The sequence below is a fragment of the Lactuca serriola genome, chromosome 5, assembly GCF_051521515.1.
Source record: "Lactuca serriola cultivar US96UC23 chromosome 5, Lser_US96UC23_V15, whole genome shotgun sequence".
NCBI lineage: Eukaryota > Viridiplantae > Streptophyta > Magnoliopsida > Asterales > Asteraceae > Lactuca > Lactuca serriola.
Window position 1 is genome coordinate 252,672,942 of NC_136412.1, and position 13,030 is coordinate 252,685,971.

The 13,030-nt window shown below is 35.9% G+C and overlaps 1 protein-coding gene and 1 pseudogene across 1 annotated transcript; both read left to right on the plus strand.

The window, feature by feature from the left end:
* Nucleotides 1-2,366: 2,366 nt before the first annotated feature.
* LOC145054018 (gallate 1-beta-glucosyltransferase 84A24 pseudogene) lies at nucleotides 2,367-4,088 on the plus strand (annotated as a pseudogene).
* Nucleotides 4,089-5,097: 1,009 nt separating this feature from the next.
* LOC145054017 (uncharacterized) lies at nucleotides 5,098-7,357 on the plus strand. Its single transcript, XM_079002149.1, has 3 exons — nucleotides 5,098-5,875; nucleotides 5,951-6,590; nucleotides 6,674-7,357. Exons 1-3 carry the CDS (start codon nucleotides 5,237-5,239, stop codon nucleotides 7,285-7,287), a joined length of 1,893 nt encoding a protein of 630 aa, XP_078858275.1. The 5' UTR covers nucleotides 5,098-5,236; the 3' UTR covers nucleotides 7,288-7,357.
* The last annotated feature ends 5,673 nt before the right edge of the window (nucleotides 7,358-13,030 follow it).

Consider the following 13,030-nt stretch of genomic DNA (forward strand, 5'->3'; position numbering starts at 1 on the left):
AAGTCAGGGCAATTTCGTTTTTTTAGGTTTCTAATTTCTCCATTTTTGAGACTGTAAAAAGCCAACACAACCCTGGTTCTTTCTTTATTTCTTGATTATCTCAATTTTTTTCAATATCTGTTTGTTGAGATTAAAAAAATGATTTATCAAGAAGCAAACGTAAAGGATTTCAATAGCAACTAGCTGATTAGAGAAGGTTTCAATAACTCTTATGCTTAAAGAGTATCATACCATTAAATTTCTAACCAAAAAAATTATATATACACTAAAGTCCCAATATTTTCAACGATTTGACAAAAAAGTCCTAAACTTTATTTTTTTGACAGTAAAGTCCTAATTGACGATTTGACAAGAAAGTCCTAAACTTTATTTTGTTGACAAAAAAATCCTAATTACCGGCTAACCGGGAAAAAAGGGTAAAAGTGTCAAAAAACTGCCGGTAATTTGGACTTTACTGTCAAAAAAATAAAGTTTAGGACTTTCTTGTCAAATCGATGAAAATATTGGGACTTTACTGTATATATCCCTATGATTAATTAATATAAATTAGTATATAACATTATATTATAAATATTAAATATTGTATTTAAATTATTATTAGTAGATAAAATAAACTAGAAATGTATAAAATAAAAATGAGAGGGACTAAAATTGACAACCAAACTTCACCTGCATTTTTTGAGATATGAAGAGTATTCCCCCATATATGGGGGAATACTATTCATATCTCCAAAAATGGAGGTGAAAATGGGATAGGGTTGGAGAAGAATGGAGGAAGAAATGGGGGAATAAATGGAGTTTGAGGGTGGGTTGGAGATGGCTTAAGCTGGCATGAGAAAAGAGGAAGAGGACGTGTAGGTCGTGGTCACTGACTCATAATTAGGGTATATGTCTAAAGTTGTACATTAGCTTAAAGGGGTTGTATTATTGTTTATTTTAAAAGAATAAAAGAAATAAATAAATATCAACGAATATAAGAAAATATAATTTTTTGAAAGAAAGGGTAATATACTCATTTTAATCCTGTTAGGGACCAAAACCAAAACCAATGAATACCACAGGGACGATCCGAATACAAAAAAAATGTTAGGGACGAAACATGCAATTTTGATCAAACCAAAGGGATGATTTCAGTAATTTACTCTATAAAAAATTAACAAGGGAAGCCACAAAAAAAGCAACACATCATCATCAGCGGTGAAATGGTAAAAAAAAAAAATAATAATAAATAGACCACACCAAGGGCAGTCACAAGAACAACATCACGTCATCATCAGGAGAAAAAATACTTTGTTTCCACAGTTTTGTTCATATTCTGCTGTAAATTCTACAACACAGCAACACCAATTGTAAAATCAATATGTAAAGCAAAAAACATGTATTTAACCATAGCAACACCAATTGAAACATCGGTGTGTGAGTGTGTGTACAGCCAACTGCCTCATCATCCAATTCAACCAATTGCAATGATACAACTTAATTGCAAGAGCTTTGATACAATTAAAAAAAAACTATTTACAGGGATTTTGATCTTAATATCGCAAACCTTGGCTTGGAGATGATGAAATCGATTGGAGAAATCAATAGGATCGAATTTAGTTTTCTAGGAGATAGGATTCGATTTTGATGGTTATAAAACCAAATTATGAAGGATAAAATAGGTATCCTTCATCCATCGCAGGCAAGGAATGAAGAACGGAGAATATGTGTCGTCAAAGAAGAAGTGAAGGGGGGTTGCTAGTAGAGGGCAAAGCCAAAGCGTATATTTTTCTTCATTCCCCAGGTCAGCCATGTTTTTCCTTTGGACAGAATCAACACAAAAATAGGGACCCAATCAGCATTTTAGACCAAGTCCAAGGTTGCAGCAACAAAACAAACACACTGACTCAAGAATTCTGACCGATTCGAGGCTTTGGACCCAATCAGAAGGTGCATCAAACAGCCCCCGAACGAATCCGTTCATTTAATTGGTTTAAGTAAAAATTAATGCATTTAATTTTGTAGTAAATTTGATGTCGTATTATGAAACTCACTGAATAAATTTTGTAGCGTGTTGTTGGTGCTCTTTGAAACTCACTGAATAAATTTTGTAGCGTGTTAGCTTAATTGGTTAACTAAATGTGTGAAGCACCGGTCAAAACTTTTGACTATCACGGCCATCACACTATCACAGTTCTCGTATTATCCATCAAAATAGGCACATATTAAATGAGTGGTTCCTCTACGTTCCCATGTATTTTCAGTAGGTTCCACAATCACAAAGCAGCCATCGACAAAAATAATAGAAACTGAAATCTCAAAATTATAGGGTCTCCAAATGATTTTCAACTTAGGGTTCCCACATACCCCACTGGTCTTCTTTCAATTCGTACCTTTGTCTTCCATGTTCTTTCTCTCGTATGGCTGCTGAATTCGTATATTTTGACCTTTCGTTTTCGTTCAATAATTATATGAATAAAGTAGTAATCCAATTTTCGCTATAAACCTTTTCTCCCTATAACTCGATAAAACCACACTTTCGTACTCTCTCACACTAACACCTTCTAATCATCAATGGCTTCTAGCAAAACCCTTACGCACGTGTTTCTAATATCGTTCCCAGCACAAGGCCATGTCAATCCACTCCTGAGACTCGGCAAGCTCTTAGCTTCAAAGGGTAACCTTCTCGTCACCTTCTCTACCACCAAATCCACCGGAAGGAAAATGAAGAAAGCCGGTGCTGCTGTCTCCAGTGATCCCACTCCAGTAGGCAGCTGTGGGGGAATGATCCGCTTTGAGTTCTTTAATGATGGATATTCAGATGACAGCGATAAGGAAATTCATGACTATGGGGCTTACTTTTCTATGCTTGAGACTTATGGCAAGAAATCAGTCATTACGATTCTCAATCGCCTAAAAGATCAAGACAACCGACCGGTTTCTTGCGTCATCAACAACCCTTTTGTGCCTTGGGTTTCTGACTTAGCAGAAGAACTTAACATACCTTCTGCTATGCTTTGGGTACAGTCTTGTGCTTGCTTTTCATCGTATTATCATTACGCGAATTCATCAGTTCCTTTTCCAAGTGGAGAACAACCAGACAACGACGTCCATTTGCCTAACATGCCAGTCTTGAAGTCTGATGAGATTCCGACATTTTTACACCCTTCAACGCAATATCCATCCGTTGGAAAAATTATTGTAGAGCAGTTCAAGAACTTGTCAAAGACTACTTGTGTATTAATTGAAACATATGAACTTGAGGATGACCTGATCAACTACGTGTCTGATCAAGTATGCCCATTAATCCGAGCAGTGGGTCCGTTGTTCAAAAGCCCATTACTCGAAGTTGAAACAGCGGCGAATATCACCGGGGACATGATAAAAGCCGATGACTGTATGGGGTGGCTCGACTCGCAGGATACTTCATCTGTAGTTTACATAGCGTTTGGAAGTCATGTCATCTTGAACCAGGAACAGTTGACTGAGATGGCTTCCGGTGTTCTAAATTCTGGTATGTCGTTCTTGTGGGTCATGAGGAGCAGGTTGCCGGAGGAGTTCTTGGAGGCGGCATGTGGGAGGGGAATGGTTGTCGACTGGAGTCCACAAGCTCAGGTTTTGTCCCACAAGGCGGTGTCTTGTTTTGTGACTCACTGTGGGTGGAACTCGACATTGGAGGCGTTGTCAACCGGTGTTCCAGTAGTGGCGTTCCCACAGTATGGGGATCAGGTGACGAATGCTAAGTACTTGGTTGATGAATGGAAGGTTGGGATTAGGATGTCTAGGGGGGGTGAGGCTGAGAAGAAGGTTATTGGGAGGAAGGAGGTGGAGGAGTGCTTAAGGGAGGCTTCTTGTGGTGTAAAGGCTGGAGAGATGAAGGATAATGCGTTGAAGTGGAAGAAAGCGGCAATGGAAGCGGTGGCGGAAGGTGGAAAATCTGACCGGAATCTTCAAAAGTTTATAGATGAAATTAGGAGGTTATAAAGCGATTTGATTAGATGAAAGCATTAACTACAAATATAATTGTTAAAGAAAAAATGACAAAAATAGCCAATTACACTAATTGCATTACAAAAATAGCCAAAAAAAATCGGGATTACATATTTAGCCACCCATTTCGAAGATGAGAAGGCCCCATCTGCGAAATGGGCATCTCACCTGCGAAAGTACAAGTGCCTGAAGCACAACTACTTTCGCAGATGAGAATTTTTTTTTTTTTTTTTAAATTTTTTCGGTATAAATAGGGGTAATTTCGCAGATGGAATAGGTCCCATCTGCGAAATCCTCTGATCCTATCTGCGAAATGATGAATTTTTTTTTTTTTTTTTTTTTTTTTTTTTTTAAGGTTGACTACGAAATGAATTGGTTTGACTACGAAATGGCCTTTGCTATATAAAAATTTTTGTAGAAAAAATATCATTTTGGTTGTTATTTGGTTTGTGAAATACTCTCTATCTCTACAATTTGCTCAAAAAATGATTGAATATTTGGTTTGTCTTGTAACCGGTGGGAGATGACAAGTTAATGGAACTAATCTGGAATACATATGTCCACAGGGAGGTATTTCTGAATTTGCTTTGATATTTTCTGAGTATATTAGTTATAGTGATTTTGTATCTATGGTAAGAAGCAAAATTGGTTTGTTAGACAAATATAGAATTAGTCTTCGTTTCCACCATCCTGAATTAAATTATTATATAGCTATAGTTGAAGACGTGGATGTTAGAATGTTGATAAACGTAATCAAATGTAGTGGAGGAAGGGCTGTGAAAGTGTTTGTGGTGGTTGATGAAGTTGAGGAGGTTAATGGGGGCGGTGAAATTGGAAACGAAGTTGTTGGTAATTTATGCAGTTTTAAAGGGAGCAACGATCCGATAGGTACTTTCAATACTCCTAGTGTACCTCAGTTTCACAGTGTTGCTGAAAATGTTAATGTTAGTTATTCACCTATTCAATATGTGGATCCCGAGAATTACAAGTATGTTGGTGATGATGATGTTGGTACATATCTTAATCATGTTGGTGGTCGTTGTGATGATGTTGCCGAACAAGAAGTTAAACTTATGAATAGGCGTGTGGTAGATAAAACTAAAAAGAAAAAAAATTCAACTCAAAAAAATGAAAAAATCATGTTTACAGGCATTATGTTGATGTTGGTGATGTATGTTTAGATATAACCGAGCTACAAAGTAATTCCGATAGAGATGAGTTGGGTGATGAAGTTAAAGCTAAGTATCCCGATAACCTTTTTTACGGTATGCCCCCTGTACCAGCATGGCCAGTTGATAATAATGAAGATATCCCAACACAGATGGTAGACATTAATCTTCAAAAGATTCAATGTGAGAGTATATTTAAAAACAAAGAACTTTTAAAGCGGTGTATTGGTAAAAAATGTCTTCGAGAAGGTTTCCAGACGAGGACAAGTAGATCCACCAAATCAAGGTATGAAGCTGTGTGTGTTTCGAAAAATTGTTCTTGGTTACTAAGAGCAAAAGCAATTAAAAATACTGATGGACTTTTCCAAGTGAATAAATTTGTTGATGTACACACATGTTCTTCAACATTGTTGCAACCTAATCATCGACAAGCAAACAAATATGTTTTGGGTGAATATGTTGCTGATGTTTTGGCTGAAGACTATAGTAGAGTTTATCGGGGAAAAGAAATTGTTAATGATATGAATGCTCAATTGAATATCAATATCTCATACCATCAGGCATGGCGTGCGAAGCAATATGCATTGTTGTCGTTAAGGAGTACGAAAGAGGATTCTTTTACCAAACTTCCGGCGTATTGTCACAACTTGGCCAAACATAATCCGGGTACTGTCACACATATTAAAACAGATGCTGATGATCGGTTTGAGTTTTTGTACGTCGCACTCGGTTGCTCGGTTAGTATTATCATGTCCTAATTTTTTTTTAATATTTATTTTGGTGTATTTGAATAGATATACAATGTATTGTAGGTACGAGCTTTTGTCAATTTTTGTAAGCCGACCCTAGTAGTAGATGGAGCTCACCTAAATGGCGAGTTCAAAGGTACCATGCTACTTGCAGTTACTAAGGACGGACAAAATCAAATATTACCGGTTGCATATGGTATATGCAAAAATGAGTGTACTGATTCTTGGACATGGTTTTTTCAAAAACTACGTGATTGCATAGGAAATATGCAGGAGCTTACAATTATATCTGATAGGTCTCCATCTATAGCAACATCCGTTGCCAACATTTTTCCTCACGCTCATCATGGAATATGTGGTGTCCATTTGTATTTCAACATAGTATCTAGATTCGGCAAGAGTAAGACGGTTAAAGGAATTTTTTGGGAGGCGTGTAGGGCGTACACAGTTGATGCTTTTGATGCTGCCATGGATGTTATGAAAAAGACAAAAGAACCAGTATGGGAGTACTTAAAAAGTATAAATCCAGAAACCTGGTCAAGGGCACATTTTAAAGGGAACCGATACAATCTTATGTCGTCCAACAGTGCGGAGTCTATAAATGCATTATCTAGACACGCACGTAAGGTGCCAATACTTATGTTGATTGATTTTTTTCGTGCTACAATGCAACAATGGTGGTTTCAAAGACGTAACTTTGCAGGTATTACGTAAATTTGTAATATTAATGTTTTATTAGTTTCGATGTTATTGATTTTAACTTCTTCATTTTGGCTGTTTTTTTAGCGGAAGCAACAACAACCCTTACCCCTTGGGCGGATGAAGTTGTAAAAGAAAACAAGAAAAATTTTACCAAATGGGATGTTCGCATGATCTCAAATACGAAATGCGAGGTCAAAAAGGGGGCACAAAATGTGATTGTTGATTTTCAACATATGACATGTACATGTAGGCATTGGCAACTTGATGGGATACCTTGTGGTCATGTCATAAGATGTTTAACAGTGAACAATTACCAAGACTGCTCGAGGTTTGCATTAAATGCTTACTTTACCGAAACACTGAGGAAAACATATGAGGAATCAATAAACCCTCTGCCGAAGCCATCCGAATGGGAGATCCCCGATGATTTGATGATTGTTAAGCCACCTATAATGGATAAACGTCAGCCAGGCAGGCCAAGAAACACAGACCGCATTCCATCCCAAGGCGAGGGTCCAATTATAAAAGAGTGTTCTACATGTGGTCAACTAGGACACACGAGAAATAATTGTACTGGAAGGGCGTCTGGTAGCAGAGCAGGTCACATAATTTCTACTGCAGAAATGGCATATAATATTGGTGGTTCAGCGGGTTGCTCACAAACCCATAACGCTGATTTTGATATAAAACAACCTTGAAATTAAGAGTAATGACGAGTTGTTAGCTTATTATGTATTGTAATATTTTTATTAACTCTTACAAGACATTGCTATGCTTTCATATTTTAGTTAAGTTTGTTGATTATAACAATGAATGAAGCCTTTATATTATAAAATATAGTTTGCAGATTTATTTTAACAGTTACAACATGTTATTTAAAAAAAAACAACAAACGATCCTTTGGCAAGCTAATCTGTTTCATGATAATATTACAACAACTTTATAACTAATTTTTAAACTCAGGGAACTGCAACGGGTACTTCTCTTTCTCCATCGTTATATAGTCATCCCTAATTCTCATTTTGTCTTCGAAACGATCCTTTTTTACCATAATGTGTATCAACTGCTCATCCTTCTCAGCAAGCCGTTTTTCAGTCGTTTTGATTGCCTTCTTACTCTTTTTTATCCAATCTTTATGCTCTTTGATTTTGTTTTTATTGAGGTCAATCCATTCTTCAGCTTGTTTGCATTCTGAACCTATATCATTAGCAAGTTGAGTGAGAAGTCGGGATGACTCTTTGTCCTCTTCTTGTTGTGCTTCAGCCTTCTTTAATTCTTCAAAATTTTCATGTGACATATATGACCCGGCTGAAGAGGGTGTAAAAAAAGGGTCTACCGAATCACAGTAGTAACAATCTACTTCGTTGCATGAGCAAATTTCGAATTTGTGTGAGGAACTCATAATAAAATCGATGTTGTATTAAACTGGAGCAATAAGTGGTATTTATACATACTAGACAGTAATGAGAAGTCCAACTTTGAAATGACTAGACAGTAATGACAAGTCACTGTAGTAACCTGCACATCCCAGTGGGTCCCTTAAGTGACAAGAGATAAATGACAGTTTGACATGACAAAACACTGCATAAAGCTGAAATTCGTAGTCCAAATATAACCATTTCGTAGTCAAAGTATTATTTCATAGTCTATTTATTTATATAAATAGATGTTTAAGATCTATAAACCAAACACCCAAATCACCTAAACGAAACGAATTCCCATTATTAGAAATGTCGTCGAATGCAGCAAGTTCTTCGAATGAATTACCTGGTTCCAATTCTGAAAGGCCATGGACGACAAACGAGGTGTTACTTCTAACACGGTGCTGGCTAAGTGTTAAGGATGGTGAACCGTTACTTGCTCCCCCGCATTGCCTAATTGGTGATGAATGAAGTCGCATCACATCTTTGTTTAACCATGAGATGGGAGAAGGGCAAAAAAGAGAAAAATCAGATGTTGTTACTAAGTGAACGGATGTAAAGGAGGAAGTGACATGGTTCAATCGAGCATGTAGTTATGCGAAACGTAACAATGTTCGTTGTCGTGACGAAGAAGAGTTCTTGGAAGTTGTTACAGAGTTTTACATCTTTGAGCATGAAGGCAGAAACTTCGAATATGAGGAAGTTTGGAAGGTTGTTAGAGATAAACAGTATTTCAAGTAGACCGCTCTAATTTGTGTTAAGAATAAGCCATGGACTTGTGTTTTACGTTAATGCTTTGTTCGTATTATGTTGTTTTTTTCATGTAATTGTTGTGATGTTTTAATGGTTCATGGAATCTTGTTACTAATGTATTCTAATATATTTTGATAACTAATGCAATGGCCATTTATTAACTCAAGTTAATCATACGAGTTTCTCACATAATAAACTAAATATATATATATATATATATATATATATATATATATATATATATATATATATATATATATTAACTCAACTTAATCATACGAGTTTCTCACATACTAAACTAAAATATATTTTAAACATATGAAACACATACGAATTACATACGAAATACATGAAAATAACCTAGTACTCACATAATAAACTAAAATAGATTTTAAACAAACGAAATACATACGAAATACATAAGAAATACATGAAAATAACCTAGTACATGAAAATAACCTAGTACTGAAATAATAAACTAAAATAGATTTTAAACAAACGGGATATATTTCAAAATATTCCAAGGGGCTTCAAACTGGAATTCCAACCCGTTACTTAATGACTTGTATTCCTCCTTAGTAGCTTCCAAGATGACATCCTCAGTAGCATTTAGACGGGCGTCGTCAATTTTGGTATAAAGATCGTTGAATAATAGAACTTCGGTTTTCATTTCATACCATCTTGCTAAGATGTCTAGTTCGTCACGATCGTTTCTTGTAGCCATTCGGTTTGCAGCATTGAAAATATTTGTTAGACGGCTCCAAAACATTGGATCATTCAACTTGCTTGTCTCGTACACATGAATATAAGCATGTGTAAGAACCAAGAACTCTTCATTGCTCCATGATATAGAAGTCATTTGGATTGAAACAAAGAGGGTAGAATCTAAAAAACAATATTTGAACAACTATATTGGTTAATTTAATAACGTTTTGCGTGTAACTTAGGGTCAATTTATAGTAGTTTCTACACAAAATCGCAGTTCAAACTTCTAATATGTCTGCAATTCATAGTCAAAATTAACTGACGAATGCAGTGTACTATACTTATAACACAACAGATCACTGTTCGAGTTGACAATTCATCCCCAGTTGAATGACAACACAATACATTGCTGTTTGAGTTGACAACTCATTGCACCAGGAAAGTAAGGAGTCGTTATAAATAGATTTCAATATCCGTTGTAATTGTATTCTATTACTTCCCTCCTTGAAATTATGGACTCACCACATATATGGAGGAACGCAGAGGAGGTCGCTTTGGTTCAAGCTTGGATTACAACTGTAGAGGTGGATTTTCCACTGGGTCCCCCACAAGTTCGTGCTGGATCATTTTGGTCTCGTGTCTGTCATTTGTTTCACCATTTAATGAACCGCACTCAATATCGAAGAAGAAGAGATGTCAAAGCGAAGTTTCTGAATATGAAAATGAAGGTGAAACAATTTCAACGTATTTATAACGAGTTGGATAACGAACATGCAAATACGGATGAAGACATTCTACGGCAGGTGGCTTTGGAACTATACCGCTTTCAATACGATGGTAGCGAGTTTACCCACTTAGATGCATGGAATGTTTTAAAGAATGTCCCTTATTTTTAATATGCATGTTGGTTAAGTTAATTGTTTTTCGTTATTTAAGTTGCTTTTTGTTGTATGTGTCTAGTCGTTACTATTTAATAAACGTCCATTTCTTTTAATGTATGTTGTTCCCTCAATAGCCAATATTTAGAAAGCAATAAAATAAAACCGGGGTACATAAATAACTAACACATAATACGACATAAAAAATAAACTGGGTACATGGATAACTAATACGTAACACAGCAGTAAAATAAAAACGGAGTACATAAAAAACTAATACATAATACTACATAAAACATAAATGTGCTACATGAATAACTACTGCATTGAGGGAGGTAACAGGACCACCGTTTCATTTGGTATTTCCCAATGCTCATATGATGGTATACCATTCACCAACTCAGATCCATATGCAACTCGATACACATAATTAGTGAACTTGTATTCAACCATTCTCTGAAAGGACTCAGATGTACGGGTTCTTAGACATGCTATAGCGTGGCCACATGGTATACCGCTTTTTTGCCATTTACCACAACTACATACCCTTCGTTCAAGTTGTACGTTGTTGGTGGCAAAAGTGTCATGGACTTCAAATGTATCACCATACAAACGTTTTGCATTACAATTGTAAGACTTGCTGAGACTTTTTTGAACCTTACTCTCAACGTAAGGGGTCAACCCACCAGACAACCTCCCTGTAAAATTTGATATTTTAATAAAAATAGCAGCACAATAAAAAAAACAAAACATAACAATCTCCCTTACCAGCCAGTTCGACCCGCTCAGCATACTTTGATTTTATCGACGTGGTGGTTAACTCAATTATCGTTGTTATAGGAAACTCACGTGAGGATATAATTTGCAAAATTTCAGGGACGTCAATCGATTTAACATTGTAACGTATTTTTGGGAAAAATGCTCTTGTCCATTTTGAAATCGGTATATCGTCAAGCCAGTAAATTGGACTCATAAGCAAGGTGCAGAAAGGTGGTTGCCTACATGTACTTTGCAACCTTTCAAAACACAAGTAAAAATCATCAACGCTATATGCATTGCATGACTTCCAAAACAACGATTCGACTTCCGTATTGTTATGTCCGATAGACTCACGTATCTTTCGAGCTATATCTTTAGGACAATATCTATGATAGGAATCCGGGTAGGCACTGTCAACACCAAAGTCTATGTTATCACACATGTTGCTTATGAAACCAACCTCTGTGTCCTCACCTAAACAATCTCTTAACCTCATCATGAACCATCTCCATGATTCTTCACACTGTAAGGTTCCCAAACCAAGTGCTAAGAGTAGTGGCTCATGATTTCCATCTAAAGCCACTGCGAAGTACATTGTTGTCAGAAAGCTCCCAAGAAGGGGTAAATAACCTACATATATCAGCGGTATCATGCACCTAAGGAAGGTACGAATCTACATAAAAACGAAGACATATTAGTGTTATGTAAGAACTAATCGACATAGATTACCATGAAATATTGTATAACTCAATAAAAGAAGTATGTTATACCACACAACCTAAAGCCACAAAACAGAATTGAAAGCGGTTGTTATCGGTTTTCTTAATGGCTGTGAAGGTATTAGGATTTGTTCTTTGAAGGTTATGCAAGAAAATTGGTAGTTGAGAAAAGGTTCTTTGGCTGTGACTACTCATTTTCAATACCGATAATTGTGCTCTACAATGATCACACAAATGGAATTATAAATAGAAGATATTGTATCTCTACTGATCAAAATTCATAGTTTAACCCTTTAAATTCGTAGTTGAACATTTTGAATTCATAGTCAAACCAGTTCATTTCATAGTCAAATTTCACTGACCGACATGACAATACTACAGAATGTACTTGTCTGCATTTCATAGTTGAACTTTTATGAATTCATAGTCAAACCAGTTTATTTCATAGTAAAAAAGAATTGTCCGTAATATGATTTATTCTATAAATGGGTGTCACTCATTATGAAAAAATTTAACTGAGAAAGTAACTCCGATTTAAAAGAATAAGAAGGCTAATGGCATACTGCAATTGTGGAGGAGAACGTATCGTTAGGATTTCGGGTACAGCTAAAAACCCAGGAAGATTGTTCTACGCTTGCCCGTATTTGGTATCATGTTCTTACCGTCATTCAAATTTAAACCCTCGTGTTTACATGACACAAATTAATTTTCTTACTGTGGATATTAAATTTAACAGGGACCAAAATGCGGGTTTATCAGTTGGGTTGATGAAGAGAAGGACCAATCTTCTATGGTAATAGCTAAAGTAGCTAACTCTAATAAGCTCTTTCAATCAGAAAATAAGAAGTTAAAGATAGCGTTGGTTTGTAGTTGGGTGTTGTTCTTGGCAGTTCTTGTTTACAAGTTGTAAGCTTTTCAATATTGTTTTTATGGTTTTGAAGTTGTTAGGTCAATAAATTGTTGTATTTGTAACGTTAAAACAAATGTTGTGGTCGTTCTTATGTTTTGAATTTATTGATAAGTAATTAGTAGGTCATTAAATTGTGGTAATTGTCGTAACGTTATATTTTTTGTCATCCGTTGAGTAAACTCTAAAGATAAACTAATAATGAAATCCAACATTAATTTGTATATACATTTATATAATCCAACTACAGAGGAGCAAGACTAGACCCCCAAATAATTTTTGCCATCCGAAGACGGAAC